Below are 22695 nucleotides of genomic sequence, written 5' to 3' on the forward strand. Positions count from 1 at the left end.
TAAAACCACATAGTTGTATGTGGCTCTGTTCTGTAACAAAGCAGCAGTTTAATGAGCAGTAGACTTAGTAATGAGTGACCACATTTATTCTGTTTGGACATTGACAATAATAGGTAACTATCCAACAGTGCTTCATGATTAAAAAATTAACCCATTTTTGTTCGGATCATTTCATTGTGTCTAATGTAGTACAGTCATAAAATCATATTACCCAGGAGACAGAGGACTGCTGTTGTCTAGCTCTCAGCACTACATTCCCATCCATACCGCCGCACAGAAGAGAAATACAATCAAGCAAAATAAACTAAGAGTAATGAAGAAGACATTCACAAAGTGTTGAAAGTTGTTACAATAAACTGCATAATCTAAAATGTCCCATTTATTATAGCCTGTTGCTTATCAATACCCTGCTTGATATATGAACAAGATAGGCTACTCTACACTGGTTAAATCTTTAGTTTCTGTTCTCTCTTTTTCAGTTTTTCTTACTATCTTGACAAATAGCTACTTCTAAACATTCTGGAATTCCTGGATTTGTGTGATATATTGATCGTACAATTTTGAGCAACAGTAGTAATGGGCCAGAATTAAAACTCTGTTTTAAATCCTCCTCTATCTGAACTCTAACATGATAGGACTCCCGACCAGATGTTAGTAAACCTTAGGTTTGATTGTTCTCTAATCCCTAGTAAGTATACAGCACATAACCTGAGATAGAAAGATGTGGAGGAGAAGGTGCACTTGCCCGTTATATTTGAGTAACATGTTTCAGAATAAAAAAACAAAAAAGCAGTAAAGTAGCACTTTAAAGACTAACTAAATAATTTATTAGGTGAGCTTTCATGGAACAGACCCACTTCTTCAGACCATAGCCATACCAGAACAGACTCAATATTCTGGTGTGGCTGTGGTCTGAAGAAGTGGGTCTGTCCCACGAAAACTCACCTAATAAATTATTTTGTTAGTCTTTAAAGTGCTATGTTACTGCTTTTTTGTTTTATAGTATATAGACTAGCATGGCTTTCTCTCTGTTACTAATGTTTCAGAATAATGTGTATTGGAACTTAAATTCTGACCTTTTATGCGACTCTTAGGCCAGATTCTGGTCTCAATTATACCAGTATAAATCTGGAGTAAGTCCATTACTGTGAGTAATAATGATATTTAACACAACTAAAGCATTCCTCTCCTAAGCATCTGAAAACATTTTGCAAAAAAAGTTAATGTATCATTACGCAGATGAGTAAACTGAGGCACAGAGGAGTCATGTGACTAGCTCACATTGTTTCAATGATATGGCATTTTCTCATAGAAAACATTTTGCTGAAAAATTCCCAACCCGCTCTACCCATGAAATTGTACTGCCATGTCTGCTGAACAGAGATTGTGAACATTTGAGACAGGCAGATTCACAGTGAAGATGATCTGGTTTTGCCACTCCTTCCCTGTGCCTTATATAAATGGAAATTATTTTCATTGGAGGTCCCTGAGGCTTACAGAATTTGAATGACATTCCCTAAGAGACACAGTTGCAGAAAAATCTGAAATAAACCTTTGTCCCATGGGCAGGAAACATAAGAGTGCCTAGCAGTTCCTTAATGCCATTCCAAATCACATGTTCTACATAGTCTTCAGAACTTCTTCAGATCTTCTGGTCCAAATGACAGAGGCAGGAGCTCTTGGAGAGTCTTGACTATATAGGTTCCATCTGGCTTTGTCATGTAAATGTCCCAATCTCTGCTGAACTAGAAAAACAATCAAAGAGAGTTGTCTGTGAAACACTGTGGTGCAGAACTGAATCATTCATTGGTATTTACCCAATAGCAAAAAAAACAGTTAAATGAATCCTAAGCTGAAATAGAATATGTGTTGTAAAAAACGTGGTTTGTCAAAGTGGCTGACCATTCTTTTTACGTTTCATTTTCCCACATAATGGTCCTGCACTACAACCCAGTGCTGTCCGCATTACCTGGGTGGATGAAACAAGTTTGGAGCACTTGGAAGAGGGGAAAGTGATCAAGAGTAGTCAACATCATTCATCAAGGGCAAATCATGCTGACCAATTTGATTAGCTTCTATGAGGAGGTAATTGGCTCTGTGGACATGGGGAAGTCAATGGATGTGATATACTTTGACTTTAGCAAAACTTTTGAAACGGTCTCCCACAATATTCTTGCCCATAAGTTAAGGAAGTATGGATTGGACACATGGACTGGAAGATGGATACAAAGCTGGCTTGGTGGATGGGCCTAATGGGTAGTGGTCAATGGCTCAATGTCTGATTGGTGGTCGGTTTCAAGTGGAGTGCCCCAATGATCAGTTCTAGGGCCAGTACTGTTCAACATCTTTATTAATGACCTGGATGAGGGGATGGATTGCACCCTCAGCAAATTTGCAGATGACACTAAGCTGGGGGGGGGGGGTGTCAGGTGATATATTGAAGGGTAGGGATAGGGTCCAGAGTGACCTAGACAAGTTGGAGGATTGGGCCAAAAGAAATTTGATGAGGTTCAACAGAAGTGCAGAGTCCTGCTCCTGGAACAGAAGAATCCTGGGCATTGTTACAGGCTGGGGATCGGCTGGCTAACTAGCAGTGCAGCAGAAAAGGCCCTGGGGATTACAGTGGATGAGAGGCTAGATATGAGTCAACAGTGTGCCCTTGTAGCCAAGAAGGCTAATGGCATATTGGGGTGCATTAGGAGAAGTATTTCCCGCAGATCTAGAGATGTTATTATTCCCCTCTATTCAGCACTGGTGAAGCGGCATCTGGGGTATTGCATCAAATTCTGAGGCCCTCATTACAGAAAGGATGTGGACACATTGGAGAGGGTTCAGCGGAGGGGAACAAAAATGATTAAGGGGCTGAAGCACGTGACTTAAGAGGAGAGGCTGAGAGATGTGGGCTTATTTAGTTTGCAGAAGAGAAGACTGAGGGGCAATTTAATAGCAGCCTTCAACTTCCTGAAGACAGGCTCTAAAGAGGATGGAGAGAGACTGTTTTCAGTGGTGACAGATGGCAGAACAAGGAGCAATGGTCTGAGGTTAAAGAGGGAGAGGTGTAGGTTGGATATTAGGAAACACTATTTCACCAGGGGCTTATCTGCACTTGCCCCCAACTTTGAAGGGGGCATGGTAATCAGGGTGATGGGAGAGTACTAATGAAGTGCTGCAGTGAATATACAGCACTTTATTATGCTAATTCTCCCTCGCGGCAACTTTGAAGTGCCGGCATGTATGTAGCCAGGGGCACTTTGAAGTGCCTGCACTACTTTAAAGTGCCTGTACTCGCACTTCAAAGTAGTGCGGGCACTTCGAAGTGCCCATGGCTATACACATGCCAGCACTTCAAAGTCTGACACTGCGAAGTTGCTGCATGGGAGAATTAGCCTAATGAAGTGCTGCATATTCACTGCAGCACTTCATTAGTAATCTTCCATCACCCTGATTACCATAGCCCCTTCAAAGCTGGGAGCAAGTGTAGACCCAGCCCAGGAGGGCAATGAAGCAGTGGAATGCATTACCAAGAGAGGTCGTGGAATCCCTAGAGGTTTTTAAGTCCCAGCTTGACATAGTGCTGGCTGGGATGATTTAGTTGGGGTTGATCCTGCTTTAGGCAGAGGGCTGAACTGGAAGACCTCCTGAGGGCCCTTCCAGGCCTAGAATTCTATGAATTGCAAATCATTTATAGCACACAGAGTCTCTGATCCTTTAATCAAATGTGTCATGCTCAGGTAGATCCAAATACAGGATTGAAGCCAAAGCATGCCCAAGTAGTTTACAGATATGCAAAAAGACAAAGTCGCTGCTATAGCTTACTGTCAAAGGCCACAATGATGCACACTGTTCCTTGTGGGCTGCTCCCCGCAAGGGCATTTGCACTGACATCAGACAGGCTTTGCACAGGCTTAGGAATCTACCTACACAGAACTTCAGAAGAAGACGCTAAAATCACCATCATGCAGAGAGACACACTTCTATAGCTACCCTTGCACAGAGTCATTTGCTAGACTATTTGGAGAAAGTAGAGGGTGAACACAGATAAACCAAATCCAATTAAACCGAGCATTCATTCTGTTAACATTTTTAAACACAGCGGGCACCTGATTCAATGCGCGTTAGCTTTTGCCATTGTTCTGTTCTGCAAGCTAACACTGCACTATTAGACTTGTTTCACCATCTTCCTATTTTTCCTTTTTTGGTTCTTTTTGGAGTTTGTATGTTCAACTCCTTTGTATTTTCCCCATGTTACCCCTTCTCCTATTAAGACTCCCTTTCTTTACACCTTCTGATTCTGAGCCTTCTGCTTTGTTTTAGGCCTCCTGAACCCTCCTTCCAGTTCCCTGCCTGAAGTTCTCACCTGATCACTTCTCACACTTAAGGCGCCTAGCAAGTTCCCAAAGCAGATTCTTCCTTGGGCAAAGTTTGAAGGCCTTGATAGTATTCGCATGTTAATACGAAACTCTAAGCAACTGTTTAAAGCCTTTACCAGCTTCTAGATCAGAGCCTCATACTCCATTTCTTGGAGATTCAAAAATGGCATTAACTTCCAAAGGTCATTTCAGATGCACGAATGGGATCAGGGAACTTTATCTTTGCAATAATGCTGTTTATCCACACAGGGAATCTGCCACCAGTTAAACATTAGCCCTTAAAGTAAGATTGAAAACATTAAATGCAGCTTAAGGAGCTGTTTTGGTGCTGCACCTGTTTGCTGCTCATGAAGAAAATGAGTACTGTGCAGCTCCTTGTGTTTCACCACACACCCATAGGCCTGTTACTGCAGAATGCAGTATTTTCTAAATGCTGCAGGCTGAATCTTGAGCAGACTTCTGCAGATGCGCAGGGTCCAAATGCAATGGAAATGTTGCACTCTTGCTGCATTTGCAGGCTACATAATAGGGAGCCTTTCCCCTACCCCCAACCCTCATTCTTCCTGTACCTCTGCAATCCACATGGCCTCAACTGGATGTCTGGAGGCATGGATGTCTGGAGGCATGGCTAATAGATTTCTACAGAGCATCAGACCTTGTGCAGCAGGCCTTATCTGATACTTCCTTCAATATTCAGAAACTGACTACTCTGCTTAGAAAACCCCAGCGTATATGCTGGAGCCAAGGATTCCCTGCCTTGGTTCTGTCAAGTTTCACCAGAGTTTTCCCCAGCCCATGCTTGACTTTCTCCAGCTGTGTTATTACAGTTCTCAGCTGTAGTGTCAGATCTGGCTCTCCCCTTAGCTGAACTTACACCAGAGCTGAACTTTCCTTCCGTTTCTGCCCTTGAAAACACCCTGCAGTCAGCAGTCAAGGGATTAATACTGTTTCCAATTGTGTAAGCCCTTGTTTATTGAACCAAGAGTTTATTTCTCCCTTCTCTCTCCCTTTCTCTCTCATTTGAAACTGCAAATCAGCTATTCAACAATAGTTTTAAACAAGAGGAGGCAAGGTGTATGCTGATCGGGCTGGCAAGAGATCTTTGAGGGATTGCCTTTGCACTGAACACAAAGACCAACTACACCGTACTGTTGACTGGCTATGCAGTGAAGTTCATGCTTCAGAATCACGAGTAAACACTTTCCTTTTCTGGGAGTCAGTGAAAATTACAGTCTCTGCCTTTGTCATTCTCTGCATTCAAAACCTTCCCAGGTTGGTGCTGTGGGGTGCTGGAAGCGGGACACCCATAATCTTGTACTTTTCAAAATGTGTCCTCATTCTGCAAACATTGGCCCTGTCTCTCCTGACATTCCAAAGTAAGCATCTTGCAGTCTGAAAGATGCACAGATTCTCAGCCAAGCAAATGGGTTGGAGTTAAAGCAGTTTAGTTTCAGATGTTAAAGAAGAAAACTAAAGCTGTTTACCTCTCTCATTACTTGTCTGCAGGCCCCACAGGGCACAATGAAATCCTCTTCAGAGTTGCTGTGGAGGGAGAATAGGATATAAAGGTCAGTCTAGCTCATGGTGAGTAAACTGTTTACTGGCTATATTAACACATCAGATAGTAAATAGCACTTAGATTGCACTTTTTTGTCCATAAATCCAAACGTGTTGCAAAAGAGGTTCAAGATCACTGTCCCCATTTGACAGATGAGGAAACTGAGGTAAGCATAGGTGACAGGACTCACCCATGATCTCCCAGGAAGGTAGCTGTGACTGATATTGCAGGCCTATATAATATATTTACAGGACCAGGTCATATTAAATCTATGAATGTCTCATATATGATTGTGTTCTACTCCAAAAGGAAAGGCCATCACAGTGCCTCCAGAAGCTAAAAATAGTGTGGGGAGCAGGATGGATCACTCTCCCCATAGAAGTTTTTAGCATCAGTGAGGTATCACCTTGGAGTGGTTTGCACATAGTGGTTCAAAGTGGGTTTTCCAGAGACTAGCAGCCAAGGAAAGGGCTTTTGGTATCAAGGGATGAGCTTGAACTGGCCTGTCTCATGGAGCTTGCGTTCAGATCCAGCAAGTACACAGGGCCAAAGGGGGCTCCACCCAGGTGGAAGGGTGGAAAATACTTGAGCGTACTCGGGTCACATGGGATTGAGGGGTGACTTCTGTTATATCTGGCGCATGTTGAAACCTGTCGCTTTTATTACGATTTCTCTGTGGTGCTTTTACCTGAACAAAAAACATGCTCTCACTGTGAGGCGTCCTCTCCAGCCCTCAATCCTTGTTGTGGCTCTTTGTTGCACCCTCTTTAATTTTTCAACATCAGAACCCTGGACAGCAAGTTTGCAAAAAAACCTGGGGGTGCCCAGAATTCCCAGCTCCTGTATCCCTCCCCTACTCAAGTTCCCCCTCTGAAGGGAGTCTGGGTTGGGGGAGGGGAGCGGGCTCTGGGAGGGAGTTTGGGTGCTGTGTGCAGCGGACTGGGATGGAGGAGAGGGTGAGGGGTGCAGGTTCTGGGATTAACTCTGGGGGTGGGGTACAGGCTCAGGCTGGGGCAGGAGATTAGGGTGCAGGAGAGGGTGGGGGTGCAGGCTCGAGGAGGGAGTTTGGCAGCTGGTGGGGCTGCAGAGAGAGGAGGTGCAGGGGGAGTCTGGGGGCAGGAGAGGATGGGATGCAAGCTCTGGGAAGAGGTGCTAGAGAGGTGGTGCGGGGTCTGGTGCTTACCTTCGGCACCCCCCTCTGGCAGCAATTCCTAGGCAGGGGGGCATGAGATCTCCCTATGCTGCAGGTGGCAGGCACTGCCCCCACAGCTTCCCAGTGGTTGCAGGGGAGCTTGGGGCAGGGGCAGCTCATGGAGACACACTCCACCGGGATAACAGGGATATATTGGGAGATGTGTGCAGTGAGCGGCTGGAAGCGGCACTAGCCCTTCTGCGCTGCTGATGGTGATGCTGGAGGCCCCTCCAGGGCCATTTTAAATGGCCCGGGGCAGCAGGCGTGGCTGGGAAATGCACCCGCAGGGAGCACACGAGGCAGCTGGTAGGGTTGGGGGAGAGACCCGGCCCTAAACTTTGGTCAGGAATATGGCCAGTGCTCAGACACCACAGGCCCATAGAACTCACCACCCCGACCAGAACTGGATTCCATGTTCCAGTGCTGGTCTCGCCAGTGGTGCGTGCAGATATAAACACACCTTCCTCCTTCCACTCCCTGCTCTCTGGGTTCTACATGTAAGGACCACAATAGCCCTTTCTGCCTCTGCGTTGCATTGGGAACTCATACCCACTATGACTCCTTTTCAGAGTCACTGCTGTCCAGGGCACCGTCCCCCAGTCTGTCAGTACGACCTGCATTCTTTCTTCCTAGATGCAAAACTTGGCATCTGGGCACTTTAAAATGTGGCAAAAGCAGCGTTCACACCACATTGTGTGAGGCATCTCTCAGTGGCTGATGGTTCACCTGCATGTGCCAGTCTTGGAGACGTGCTTTGCTTTGGGATCCTAGGCAGGGGAGCAGTGGGACTCCCTGTGCTGCTGTCTGTATTCCTTGTGCCGTCCTCTCCAGGGTGGGAAAAGAATCACAGGATCTCCATTGGGCAGGGTCGTCTGATTCGTCTCAACTCCCCAAGTGCCCCATCTGACCTCCACTATAAAACAGCACACAGGAACTGGCCCCACACTGCACAGGGTTCAGATCCAAGGAACATTACATGCCTGGGAAAATCCAGTCCAGGCTTTTACTTCTGGACCTGCAGCAAAGCCCTACAAATCTGTGAGCGTGGGTGAGGGGTGAGGACAAGGGTATCGATGCCACGGCCTGCCCCTGGTCATGACCCTGCTATGTCTTCCCAAAGCCCATAGAGGCAACATTTCTGTTTCTTTTCATCTCTCCCTCGTCTGCGTACATTGACTGTTCTGTGCTGGTATTTACTCTTTTCTCATCCCTTACTGGGAGAGCCTCATAGGGAAAGCACTGGCCTATTACTTCAGACTTCATGATGATTCTGACACCTGTGTGTCTTGTGCCACATGCCTGAAGAGAGTAAAGATCAAGGAAGGCATACGAATCATTAGCACAGGGGACGGGGGGGCACAAGAGATGGGATCACGAGGAGAAATGGGAAGAAGTGGTAGGATGGTGCATTTCAGCAGCTGGGAATGGGTGACAGAGGAGGAATCACTTGATGATTCTTCTCTGTTCATTCCCTCTGTTGCACCTGGCATTGGCCACTGTCAGCAGACAGGATACCGGGCTACATGGACCTTTGGTCTGGCCCATGCTGGCCGTTCTTATGTTCCTATGTTTTTATTAGGATTAGTTTTCTAACCACACTTATTAGGATGTGAAATACCCTCTTGAGGAAGGTGCTGGAAAGCATTTTAAACTGACCCGGGCAAAGCACTTCTGTGTACCTTATAGCTAACTACCCCGCATGGGATGGATCACATAACCGTCTACATTTTGTTCATTCCTAGTGTTGATGACAGTCTTTGAGGCAAGGGATCTGCTCCTTAGCAAGCACTGAGTTAATATAAATACAGAAACCTGCTCACTACCCCTAGAAATAGTCATGAACTTTTGAAAGGAGAGAATTAAATAAACAGAGGATACCAGGTGGTTGTTAAGATTCAGTTTCATACAATTTCTCTCTCTTCATTATCTCTTTTCATGAAAGTGGCCCTTTGTTCCATATAAAATGTAATTCCTTGGCCCTGGTTATTGATATGGATTATTCCTAACTAATATAATTTGACATCTCTTCTGCTTTTAGTCCATTTGGATGACAATGTTCCCAACGACTCTTTGCAGTCTCTGTATCAAACCAATAATTAGGAGCCTGGAAACATGTCACAGGACAGAAGCTTACAATACTGACTGGCTAAACAGCACCCTTCGTTTTTAGGTGGCCAATTTAAAAGTCTCTAAAAGTTTCCAGGATGGTTGCATTCAGTCTTCAGTTAAAGGCCCACAGTTGATTTTTGCCTCTCCCTAGGGTGCTCACCAGGGTTCCCTCTAATTTTTCTCATTATGCGCAGAATAAATTTTGTTATGTGCACAAAAGCATGTGTGGATGGGCACTACCAATAGAAACACATGCTGCTGGCTTCAGGAGGCTGCAGGAATTCTGCTACTCAGCTGGGTACCACCTGAATTTCTCCAGGCGGCTGCCCAAGAACTCAGCTTACAGGGAACACTGGTGCTCATTTAGACCTGTACTGTGCAGACTGGACTCCTGTGTCCCACTGAGTTCTGTGAGGTCCGGCGAAGATCTGTTTGCAGTGTCAGTGTCCATCAAATAGTCTAACTCATCTCTAGGGAACTATTTGCATGAACTTTTCCTTGCAACAAGCCCTGTTGCCAACTCTGTCCACATATCTATTCTGGAGATACCATCACTGGACCTAACCATGTTATTCACAGAATCACGGGCACATTCTCATGTTCCTCAGTTAACATCATATATGCCATCATGTGCCAACAATGCCCACACACTATGTATATAGTGCAAACGGTAAACACTCTTCGACAAAGAATGAATGGACACAAAACAGACATCAAAAACCTCCTAATTCACAAACCTGTCAGCCAGCATTTTAATGGAGTGGGCCATTCTGTTAATGACCTGAAAGTCTGTGTTTTACTGAAAAGGAACTTTAAGGATCACCTACAGAGAGAGAGTGCGGAATTCTCTTTTATATTTAAATTTGACACATTAACACATGGTTTGAACCAGGACAGCAATTACCTGGCCCATTATACAGACTCTTCTACATCCTTTGTTTTGTCCAATTCTTGACTTCCCCTCCTCCTACCACTCCTCTGCTCTTCTCATTTGCCCACCTTGATTCCAATTTTTCCGATTTGGCAACCTTGATAACTATTTTTGGTTCTCTGTGCCTTAAATATTGAGCCTGTTCTGGTATGGCTATGGTCTGAAGAAGTGGGTCTGTCCCACGAAAGCTCATCACTAATTATTTTGTGAGTCGTTAAAGAGCTACTGGACTGTTTTTTTGATTTGATAGAATATAGACTAACACGACTATCTCTCTGTTACTTAGGTAAAAGGGAGAGCTCATTTTGAAAGAACAGCAATTGCCTCTCGCCACCACCCAGAGCTGTAGGTACATCCTGTCCGTGTGCTTAGAGCACAGGAAGTAGAGAATTAGAGGAACAAAAGTGTTGCAGTTTTCCTGTCCAAGCACATTGTGAAATGATTCACAAGCATCTGACTCAGAGCTGTCACTTACCTAGCAATGGCCATGGCTCTGAAATTTACATATCCTTCTGAGACGGCCTTCTGAATGGCCGTGCGTTCAGCGCATACCCCCAGGGGGTAGCACGCATTTTCAACATTGCAGCCTAAAAGAAGCACAGTGCACATTGTTACTTTTCCATCTGGTCTGACAATAAATGCAGTCTCACCTACTGAGGGAGTACCCTTCCCCCAGGAGTGCTCTGCCAAGTCGCAGGCAGCATCCACTGCACAGAGCTCTGGGATGGAGCATGCACAGCATCATTACAGAGCAATGTGAGAGAAAGTGGAGAACAGGGCACACAGGCAGAACTCCAGGTGGGATTGAGGGAGGCGGAGTATAATTCTTCTCACTGAAAAATTCCTAGAACCCTACGGGCTGAACCACCTAGTCATGCCCTTCACGCACAGCTAGGGGAGCACTATGTATCCGTATCTATGTATCCACTAATGTGATATATGACATCATGTGCCAAAAATGCCCCTCTGCCTTGTACATTGGACAAACTGGACAGTCCCTGCACCAAAGGATGAATGGACATATAGCAGACATCAGGAACTGGAATACACATAACCTATAGGGGAACACTTTAACCTCCCTGGACATTCAATAAAGTATCTGAAACTACAGTAAACTCTTTCATATCCTGCAGCTCCAGGGCCGGCAAGTTGCTGGATATTCAAATACTCTGGATAATAGAGCGGTATACCTAGTGATACATAACACTAAAGAAAAACAAGATGAGATATTAAGAAACAAATAAAAATGTATGCAGAATACTTTATTTACCAACAACAGGAGTATTGTACACTGTAAACATACACAGTGTGTGCTGTATTTGTTTGTACTTACTTTCACTATCCTGTACTTACAGAAAACATAACTAAAATTGATTCATGGTTAAAATGCTGGTATTTGAGAGCTCCGGATGATAGAATGCCCAGTGTGAAAGAGTTTACTGTAGTCATTCTCCTACAAAAGGATTTTAACACAAGATTACAAAGGGAGACATCTGAACTGGAATTCATCTGCAAGTTTGACACGTTCAACCTGGGGCTTAACAGAGATCTTAATTATCTTATGCATTACAAGGACAATTTCTCTACCTTTGATATTTGCAGGAATGGCCCACCTCCCATCCCACTTAATTTACTTTTTCCACTAGTCCTACAGTAAACCCTCAAGCTTTGCGGGGGTTGCGTTCCTGCAAAAGGTTCCTTTATGCAGCTTTGCACATTAGCTCTTCACGTGTGCTTGTATACCATAAATAAATATTGCAAATAACTAATAACTGGTGACATGGGATCTTTTAAGGCCAAAGGCCAAATTCAGCATCAGTGTGAATTCCCACCCAGTGAATGGAATCATGCTCTTTGAACCGGCAGCAAATTTTGATCTCTAAGTGGACGTTTTCCATTTCATTCAGAAGACATTCATGCCAGCACTAGGCTACCACTACCACCACAATAGGGAGGTTGGTATAGGCCTGGCCTGGCAGGAAGAATTCCACCCATTGAATTACCTGTACCACTTTTAATAGCACACAGGCTGTGGTAGCATGTCTGCAGGCATAATGTGTGGGGAAGGTTTGAAAAAGAAACCAATTAAGTTATGGGAACAGCCTCCTCCACCTTTTCATGCAATCAGCTCAATCCTCCATTCAGTAGCATCCAATGTAGCTATCAGTGTTAAATCACCAGAGTCCCCAAATTAAAATGCATTTCAGTAGCTTTGGCCATTTAGCCTTTGTCGTTCTTTAGCATTTAATTACTTCCTTGGATATCTACATTGCTCAAAGAAGCAGGGGCAAGGTATATTAGACAGGGTTTGTTATTTTAAGGACTACACGGTCTGGAGGCAGGAAAGCATTTAAGCGCATGCCTGATTTTAAGAAAGCACGTTAAGTTTGTGTGTCCATGTTCGCATGATCTTGAGCGCTTCATTTTCATATGTGACGAGCGTCGGCTGCTTCTGCTGAAATCAAGGAGCCCAGCAGATGCTCAGTGCCTCTGAGAAGTAGGCTATAAAGCAGGTGGGGGCAATAAAAAAGCAACAGCCTGGCAGGGTTAGTCCTTGGTGGGCCACTGCCACTCTATTTACCTGCACCTCCACAAGTATTGAGCAATCGCAGCTCTCTTTGGCCACAGATCACACTGTTCATGGCCAATGGGTGCGGCAGGAAGTGACGCAATCCACAACACTGCTTCCTGACACTATCTTTGGCTGCAACCAGTGATCATCGGCCAACAAGAGCTGCGACCAACTGCTATCCATGGAGGCATGGGGTAAATATGGCAAGGGGGCTTGCCAGGGACTATCTCTGGCAGACCACATCCGGCCCACAGGCCAGTATTTGCCCAACCCTACTGTAGAGGCACACTACATGTTTGTAGAGGAAAGGAAGGGAGATACTGAAGCAGGATTCCCAACCTATCGCTCGGGACCCAAACAGATTTGTTAAGGGTCGCCAGCAGCTGGGAGCTGCATGTGGCTCTTAAAGAAACCATTTGCAGCTCCTTAATGCTGCCACATCGAGCAGCTACCCCTATCAAGAGAGAAGCAGTTACACATTACAAAGACAGCTTTTTCACCTTTGATATTTGTTGTCATTCCAGGCAAGCCTCTTAATAGACTGTTGCTGTAAGTAATTTCCCCCCCACACTTCTCTTCCCTCCTTTTGCCCCCCTTCTGAGCTATGTAGTTGATTTGTCAGTTTTCATTTTTTTTTTGTTTGGATCTTCCCCCAGCCCCAGTCATCCTCTGAGTGTGTCATTTAAGTTGGGGAAACGGGAGTGGGGATGCGTTTTGCAGATGAGGGTCTTTCCCCCCCACAACTCAGATCAACTATCATAATAAAATAATAATTAACTATAATAAATGGAGTGTTATTTTATTGTTATTAATAATGTATTTTCCCTTTTTCTATGAAATAACTACTATGGATATATAAACATGTAGGGTGCAATTTTATATTCTTGCCTCAGGAGCAAAATTAGTTATGGCACTGCTTCCCCCTTCGCCCCCCCATTTTTGAATTGCCGTGGGTCACCAAGTCTTCCTGAATTGTCAAAATGTGTCCCCATCTGGAAAAGGCGGGGAACCACTGTACTAAAGGCACAATGTCCATACTCAAGGGCCAGAGTTTTTCCCTCTGGATAATTATTTGCAAACACATTTTTCATTAGTCATGTAGCTCTAACTGAACACCTTTAGAAAAGTCTCTCGGCTCCCCTGTTTGTCATGGCCAGGGGAGTGACGTGAAGGTGCTGGAGTCCCCAGAGCCTTCTCTTTACGCTTCCTTTCCTTCAACAGACCCCAGTTTCTGACTGAACAGGGACCTGGGAAGAACACCCAGGGCCCATTCCCACCCAAGGCAAGACTTGGCACGTCTCCCAGCCTCACACAGCAGTGTCTCTTTGATTGCCATGACAAAGCAGTGCCTCCCTAGTTCTCTCTCCTAAGCAGAATCCCCGTCCTGCTCACATGCCTCTGGGCTCAGAAAGCAAGCCCAGGCTCAGTCAGCAGGAGGGAGGAGCTGTTTGTTTGCTTGCTTTGCAGCAAAGATTTGAACGCAAGCCAGGAGATCCGACAGCAGCCTCTGGTCGCTCAGCAAGGGGGAATGGTCCGGCACGGGCAGGCAGAGCAGAATGGCATCATCAGTGCATTCAGTCCTGATGCCACAGATAGCAGAATTGTCAAACCCAACCTCTCCAGAATCACTGCCTGGAGAAAGTGAGTAAAGAAGACAAGCATCAGAGACAGCAACGAAGGGTCCTGTGACACCTTATAGACTAACAGAAAAGTTTTGAGCATGAGCTTTCGTGAGCACAGACTCACTTCATCAGATGCTGGTCTTGGAAATCTGCAGGGCCAGGTATAAATAAGCCAGAGCAAGGGTGGGGATAACAAGGGTAGCTCAGTCAGCAAGGGTGAGGCTTACTACCAGCAGTTGATCTGGAGGTGTGAACACCAAGGGAGGGGAAGCTGCTTCTGCATTTAGCCAGCCATTCGCAGTCTTTGTTTAAGCCTGAGCTGAGGGCGTCGAATTTGCAGATGAATTGGAGCTCAGAAATTTCTCTTTGGAGTCTGGTCCTGAAATCTCTTTGCTGTAGGATAGCTACTTTTAAGTCTGCTACTGTGTGGCCTGGGAGATTGAAGTGCTCTCCTATGGGTTTTTGTATATTGCCGTTTCTGATATCTGATTTGTGCGCGTTTATTCTTTTACGTAGAGACTGTCCAGTTTGTCTGATGTATATAGCAGAGGGGCATTGCTGGCACATGATGGCATAAATTATATTGGTAGATGTGCAGCTGAATGAACTCACGATGGTGTGGCTGATCTGGTTAGGTCCTGTAATGGTGTTGCTGGTGTAGATATGTGGGCAGAGCTGGCAACGAGGTTTGTTGCATGGAAGGGTCCCTGACTTAGAGTGACTGTGGTGCGGTGTATAGTTGCTGGTTAGGATTTGCTTCAGGTTGGCAGGTTGTCTGTGGGCAAGGACTGGTCTGCCTCCCAAGGCCTGTGAAAGTGGGGGATCATTGTCCAGGATGGGTTGTAAATCCCTGATGATGCGCTGTAGAGGTTTTAGCTGAGGACTGTAGGTGATGGCTAGTGGTGTTCTGTTGGTTTCTCTCTTGGGCTTGTCCTGTAGTAAGAGGCTTCGTGGCACACGTCTGGCTCTGTTGATCTGTTTTTTCACTTCCTTAGGTGGGTATTGCAGTTTCAAGAATGCTTGGTAGAGATCCTGTAGGTGTTTGTCTCTGTCAGAGGGGTTGGAGCAAATGAGGTTATATCTTAGTACTTGGCTATAGACAATGGATCGTGTGGTGTGTCTGGGATGGAAGCTGGAGGCATGAAGGTGGGCATAGCGGTCAGTGGGTTTACGGTACAGGGTGGTATTGATGTGGCCATCGTGTATTAGCACCTGGTGTCCAGGAAGTGGATCTCCTGTGTGGACTGTTCCAGGCTGAGGTTGATGTTGGGGTGAAAGTTGTTGAAGTCCCAGTGGAATTCCTCCAGAGTCTCCTTCCCATGGGTCCAGATGATGAAGATGTCATCAATGTAGCGTAAGTAGAGATGGGGTGTTAGTGGACGAGAGCTAAGGAAGCGCTGTTCCAGGTCAGCCATGAAAATATTGGCATACTGAGGGGCCATGCAGGTACCCATAGCTGTGCTGCTGATTTGAAGGTATATATCGTCGCCAAATCTGAAATAGTTGTGTGTGAGGATAAAGTTACAGAGCTGTAACCGGAGAAAAGGGAGAAGCAAGTAGAACAAGAATGCAGAACGTACAACCCCCATCCAGCTTCGCTTCATTGCTATGAAACAAACGGCCTCCGGCTTCACTTCATTGCTATGAAACAACAAGATGTAACCAAGGATAACCTTTGAATTTCGGGGCCTGGGTCTCCTGTCTAAAACGACCACCAGAGGACCCCCAGAGACCCCTGTGCCTGTGTAGTATGAGGAGATTGTATAATGGGAAGGCGGAGTGTATTACCTGTGTGGGGAGTGACTTTCACTGAACAGCTGTATATATGTGCTATCACCCAGACACTGGGCGCGCAGGCTTTGAGGAGAGATCCCCCTGTGCCTTACTTGGCATGCCAAATAAAGATTCTTCTTCTACTCTCGGTGTGGTGAATTAGCTTTGCGCACCGGGCACGAACTACCCCACTGCCATCTCTGCTGGCAACAGAGCTCAGCCATCAGATGTGCTGTGGCATCATCAGGGATACTGTTCCAGACAGCGTTTATTCCATCTTTGTGTGGGATGTTGGTATAGAGAGCCTCTGCATCCATGGTGGCTAGGATAGTGTTTTCTGGTAGGTCATCAATGTATTGCAGTTTTCTCAGGAAGTCAGTGGCGTCTTGGAGATAGCTGGGAGTGCTGGTAGCATAGGGTCTGAGGAGAGAGTCCACATAACCAGACAGTCCTTCAGTGAGAGTGCCAATGCCCGAGATGATGGGGCGTCCAGGATTTCCAGGTTTGTGGATCTTGGGTAATAGGTAGAATAGCCCCGGACGGGGCTCTAGAGGTGTGTTGGTATAAATCTGTTCTTGTGCTTGTGTAGGGAGTGTCCTGAGCATATGGTGTAGTTTCTTAGTGTATTCCTCGGTGGGATCTGAGGAAAGTAGCCTGTAAAATTTGGTATTGGAGAGTTGTCTGGAAGCCTCCTTCTGGTAGTCAGACCTGTTCATGATGACAGTAGCTCCTCCTTTATCTGCCTCTTTGATTATAACGTCCGGGTTGTTTCTGAGGCTGTGGATGGCATTGCGTTCCGCACGACTGAGGTTGTGAGGCAAACGATGCTGTCTCTCCACAATTTCTGCCTGTGTGCATTGGTGGAAGCATTCTATATATAGGTCCAGACTGTTATTTCTACCCTCCGGAGGAGTCCACGTGGAGTTATTCTTCTTGTGCTGCTGGGAGGGTGTGTGTGTAACAGTGTGCTGGTCAGTGTTGTGTTGAAAGTATTCTTTGAGTCTGAGACGGTGAAAGTAGGCTTCCAGATCACCGCAGAACTGTATTATGTTTGTGCGGGTGGTGGGACAAAAAGAGAATCCCCGAGAAAGAGCAGACTCTTCTGCTGAGCTGAGTGTGTAGCTGGACAGATTGACGATATTGCTGGCTGAGTTAGTGGTACCACTGCTGTGGCTCTGTGTGGCAGGCAGGAGTTTAGACAGCTTGCAGTCCTTTTTCCTCTGTAGAGTAGTGAAGTGTCTAATGTGAATCTCCTGTCTTATTTTAGTAAAGTTCAGCGGTGTGGAAGTTTGTGTTGAAGGTTGGTTTTTTATGAAAGACTCCAGATTTGAGAGCTCTTTTTTGATGTTCTCCTGTTTGCTGTACAGGATGCTGATTAGGTGGTTCCTCGGTTTCTTCAAGAGTGTATGGCATAATCTCTCACCGTAGTCTGTGCAGTATGTAGATTGCAAAGGATTTTTCACCTTTAGTCCATTTGGTATGATGTCCATTCATTTGCATTTGGAGAGAAAAATGATGTCTGTCTGAGTTTGTGCAGGCTTCCTTGTGAGGTTGATAGATTTCCATTCCATACGGCTAAATGCAGTGCCTTGCATGGTGTCAAGTATCGGAGGGGTAGCCATGTTTGTCTGGATCTGTAACGGCAACAAAGGGTCCTGTGGCACCTTACAGGCTAACAGAAAAGTTTTGAGCACAAGCTTTCGTGAGCACAGACCCACTTCATCAGAAGTATCAGAGAGGTAGCCATGTTAGTCTGTATCTTCGAGAACAACAGGAAGTCCTGTGGCACCTTATAGACTATATCTGTTAGACTATAAGGTGCCACAGGACTTCTTGTTGTTGAGTAAAGAAGAGTTACTTACCCTTTCCCATAACACAAGCACTGGCGGTCACCAAGGGACATTAATAAGCCACACGTTTAAAACAAAGGGAAGTATTTCTTTACACAACCCGTGGAACTCTTTGCCAGAGGACGTTGTGAAAGCCAAGACTATAACAAGATGTATAAAAGAGCCAGATAAATTCATGGAGGATAGGTGCATCAATGGCTGCTAGCCAGGATGGGCAGAGATGGTGCCCCTGGCCTCTGTTTGTCAGAAGCTGGGAATGGGTAACAAGGGATGGATCACTTGATTACCTTTTCTGTTAATGCCTTCTGGGGGACCTGGCATTGGCTGCTGTCCAAAGACAGGAAACCAGTCTAGGTGGACCTTTAGTCTGACCCAGTATGGCCATTCTTATGTTCTTATGATTTGTGTTACAGTCACTGTTGGGAACTCTAGTTACGGGCCAGGACCCCACCTTGCTAAGTGTTGTACATGCACAGGATAAAAAGATGGTTCCTTCCAGAAGGTTCCTTCCCAAGGAGGTTGACAAGAGAGTGGTACCAAAGGTACATGCTCACGCTCAGACCCCTCTTTCTTCCACAGAAGTGCGCCTGGGAGACAGACAGTGAGGGTGGAGACGGACTTGCAACATGAAGCAGGGAGATGCAGACAGGTGGGGGAGTACCAGGACACACAGAAAAAAGTCATGAGTCAGGGGCCACCCCCGACTGGTTTGCAAATCATGAGAGGCTAACCCTAGCAGGCAGATGTGGGGGTTATTTTATGCTTTCTGTGCTTTTGAGGCTTTGTCCAAAAACTTTTGTCTGCAGCCAGGAGGGCTCGGAACTTACTCTTAACAAATGACAGCTGAGGCACTTGTGTTGCTTGGAGCTGTGGGAAATGTCCTGAGACTTGTGATAGAATCCCAAGGGCTGGCCACACTGACATGACATCATTTTCCTTGCCTGTGGCACTAGGTGGGGACACCAACCAAATGGGAGCAGGGGGCTTCCTGGTTCAGTTTCTTTTGCTAATCCAGGGCTGGAGGAGGAAGTGGAGCCACTGATGCAAGCTATAACCAAAGGTGCACTGTACCTTGTGACCCAGTTTGGATAGGGCAGCCTGAATGCAGGCATGGAGCTATACATTTCATGGAGCTGGAAGGGACCTCAAGAGGTCATCAAGTTGAGTCCCCTACCCTCACAGCAGGACCTATCACCATTGCTGACAGATTTTTTTTTTTTAATCTAACCTGCCCCAGACCCTTGAAGGGATCTTTCAAGGGCTGAACTCACAACCCTGGGGTCTAAACAAGCAATGCACAGGCCACTGAGCTATTCCTCCACCACTGCTCAGGGAGGCCAGCACCCCATCGTGGGAAGGCATGAAGAATACAGGGCAAAGTTTGCTCCTCAACATGGCACAAACTATCTGTCTTCACCTTTTTCAGGAGCCCTGACTACAACACCCCAGCTTCTTCAGGAACACCCCCCCCCCCGTGTGGATGCAGGATGCCTCTGCCTGTCCCTAAGTCCCTGGGAGAGCACAGGGCACAGCTCTGCAGGAGCTGGGGCATGGGGGAGCACTGTCCTTACTTACCGGAGAAGATCTTCCCATCACAAGTCAGCAGGGCTGCTCCCACCGGGAAGTGACTATATGGACAGTAGGCCGATTTCTTGGCTTCCTTACAGATGTGCAACAGGTGTTGAATTTGCTCAGGTCCCACGGAAGAGACGGAGGAATTGGTGTCATTTGGGCGATTCGTCACAGAACAGTCGTATTGCACCTGGGCCATGGTTACACCTGGGGTCTCTGCAGGATTTCTCCCCTTTGGAACTGCAGCCAGGAGAAAAACAGGAGTGAACAAGAGGAAGTGCCAGTCCCCGCTCCTAGGGAGGGAGGGAGCGTGTGTGTGTGTGTGTGTGTGACAGACTGACTCGCGGGTGGATGCTTCTGTATGTGCGGCAGACGCGGCTCTGAGTGCCAGTGAGGGGAGGTTCTGTATGTGTCTTCCTCCTGAGGGTGAGTGCTGCAATTCTGTTCTCTTACTCTCATCCTCTGTCACTGGTGCTGTGATTTGCCTGTGTTACATATTCCTTAACTGCGGGGATACCCACGGCGGTCCACTCAGCTCCCACTGAGTGCCAGGGTGTGCTGCCAGACCCAGCTGTGTTTTCCCTCTCGGAGGCTAGAGGCCAGAGCGGCCTCGTGGGTGGCCTGTGAGGCGTGCGCTGGAGTTCTCACCAGGAGCCCTGCACCTGTGTGCGCACAATCTCCCTGAGAGGTGCGCAGGGCAGTTCAGTGCACCTGATCTCTCCCTCCGTCTGCCTCCCCTCTCCCCACAGCGGAGCTGCCCTTCGCCCCGCACTGTCTGTCTCCCGGCTCTACTTCTGTGGCAGCAAGAGGGGCCTGAGGACAAGCGTGTACCTTCGGTAGCACTCTCTCGTTAACCGCTTTGGGAAGGAGCTTTCAGGGCAGGAGCCGTCCCATAACAGTGCTGCAACAAAGAAGCAACAGTCCCCAGCTTGGAGAGCTCTGCATTCATCCTCACCGACGGGCTTTCCACACGATTGGCTAAAGCCAGCAGTGCCTGGGCCGCTGGGCTCTGATTGGCTCTGCATCAGCAAAAGCAGCTTCCACCCTCTGCAGTCTGAGCGCTGCTCTGTCCCTGCTGATCCTCAGCATGTCTCTCTGCTAGTGGAACTGCTGGAGAGCTGTCAGCAAGCACCACCCGCCCTCTGCCCAGCACAACAGCCCTCCCCGGCCTTTCACCGTGCCAGGCAGAGGCACTTTGCCAGGAGGTGAATTTTGCATTGGGAGGAAGTTCAGGCTGGGCAGAGGAAAATCTTGACTTGGGGGTGAGACACTAGTGACAAACCCAATTTGATGGTAAGAAATAATCAGGCTAGGGATGCTGGAACAATTTTTATAGTGCGGGGTGTGGAGAGTCATTGATCCAAACTGTGAAATATGTGTATGATGAAAACTGCTTCAAGATAGGGGTGCAGCTGCACCCCTCGCTCCAGCACCTAGGCAAGCTCGGAAGGATTCGACTTTTTTTCTCAGTAAATGTCAGCAAACATCTGTTTCACTGTAAACACACAACCAATGAAACACTATTTCCACCAATAATCATCTAAAATGCCGAGATAGGCAACATAAGAAAAATGCTGCTTGAGAACTCATCAGGGTTTGCTTTCAGGTTATTCGCTCTATATATTTGGACATGTGAAGTTGTCAGATTGTGTCTAATAGTTATAAGGCTTCAATTTCTGAATCTCAGTGTCTTCTGCCGTTAAATACCTGCCTGATTCCCACCCCGCACCCGCTGTATCTGCAACTTGCCCCCCCCCCGATAATTTCCCACAACTACGAAAATTTAAATTGAGAAAAAAATAAATATGCTTCAAAATTAGCTCCTAGGAATGACCAGACATGCTGAGCACCCACAGCTAGGAATTTATCCCCCAAAGGAACAAGTCCTTAGGAGAGAAGGTTTTGGGGGCACAGAGCCAGTTGGAATTTAGTGGAGCTCCAGCCAATGAAAGCCGCTGTTTTTCCCAAAAAGCTATGCCCTACGGTTTGAGTGCAGTGCGCAGCCAGGCACGACCTGCAAGCCACTATGGGTTAAATACTTCTGTCACCCTAAATGACTCCTTTCCGTAAACCAGGTTTTGCAACAAACCTGACCTCGAGCTCTTCCTCCTCCACTGAGAAACTCTGGCAATTCACTGAGTGTCTGCAGGCAAGCAGAGGTGACTTGTGGGAGCACTCGGAGGGGGCTCTGCCCCACGGTGCCCCACATGCACTCCCTGCAACCCTCTCCACCACAGGCACCAACTGCCCCTGGGGGCAAGAGCACTGCCCTGTGACCATCCCCGGTAGCATTTGCCATCCCCTTGTGCAGTCTCCTCAGACGGAAGTGCTCAACCAGGTGCACAGGGAGGCAGGAGCAAGACAGTTACTTGGATGTTGGGGAGGCAGAGAGGGAAAGGCAGGTTATTGGACTGGGCTGAACCTTGGGCTTGGGAATTTTGTTTACTTTGAGGTTATAAGTAACCCTGGAGGAAGACACCTTGCAGATGCCGCTGTTTTCCTGCTGAATCATTCTGCCAGTGCATGCCGAGAAATGCTCTTTCATCAGACTCTTTCTCTGCTAAGCCAGGCTGGTGATTTATGGGTAAAGTTGCCTATCTAAATAACTACTGCAGGGGCTAGTGTACTGAACATGCTCTTCCAGCTGCTGATTATTCAATTAAAATCACTTCCCTTCTCTCCATTAAAGCTATGGAAATTTCTGATTCACGATTACAAAGGTACTCATTTCCAGGGACAGACTGAGAACAGGTGGGGCCCTGGGACAACACAGTCACCAGGGGGCCCCCAATATATTAAAATCTGTTAATGCTTATTATTACTCATGATACATAATAAAACTGCGCTGGAATTTATGTTCAAATAAGAATGACGATGCATTTCTTTTGTTCTATTAAAGCAAATTGTTTAAACAACGTGGAGTTATGGAGTCTTGGGGCCCTGGGGCAACTTTTGTCCTTATGTTAATCTGTCACTGCTCCTTTCCTCTGAAAGGTTGTGTACAAAGCAGACATTCTGTTCCTGTTTTCCATGTAATGGGATGGTTACTTCTAACAATTGCATTTTGTCCTGGTTAGGCAAGCTGCCATCCCAATGCTGCTTTAACTAGTTATTGCTCTTTTTATTATCCCTCCTGGCAGTGCTGC

The 22695-nt window shown here is 46.7% G+C and overlaps 1 protein-coding gene across 1 annotated transcript; it reads right to left on the bottom strand.

The window, feature by feature from the left end:
- Positions 1–940: 940 nt before the first annotated feature.
- Positions 941–20612, bottom strand: CDA (cytidine deaminase). Its single transcript, XM_074975723.1, has 5 exons — positions 20381–20612; positions 19553–19789; positions 10636–10747; positions 5855–5912; positions 941–1745 (listed from the first exon to the last, which is right to left on the bottom strand). The coding sequence occupies exons 2-5, from the start codon at positions 19746–19748 to the stop codon at positions 1632–1634; spliced, it is 480 nt and encodes a 159-aa protein (XP_074831824.1). The 5' UTR covers positions 19749–19789; positions 20381–20612; the 3' UTR covers positions 941–1631.
- Between the last annotated feature and the right edge of the window lie 2083 nt (positions 20613–22695).

Source organism: Carettochelys insculpta, chromosome 23 (assembly GCF_033958435.1).
Source record: "Carettochelys insculpta isolate YL-2023 chromosome 23, ASM3395843v1, whole genome shotgun sequence".
NCBI lineage: Eukaryota > Metazoa > Chordata > Testudines > Carettochelyidae > Carettochelys > Carettochelys insculpta.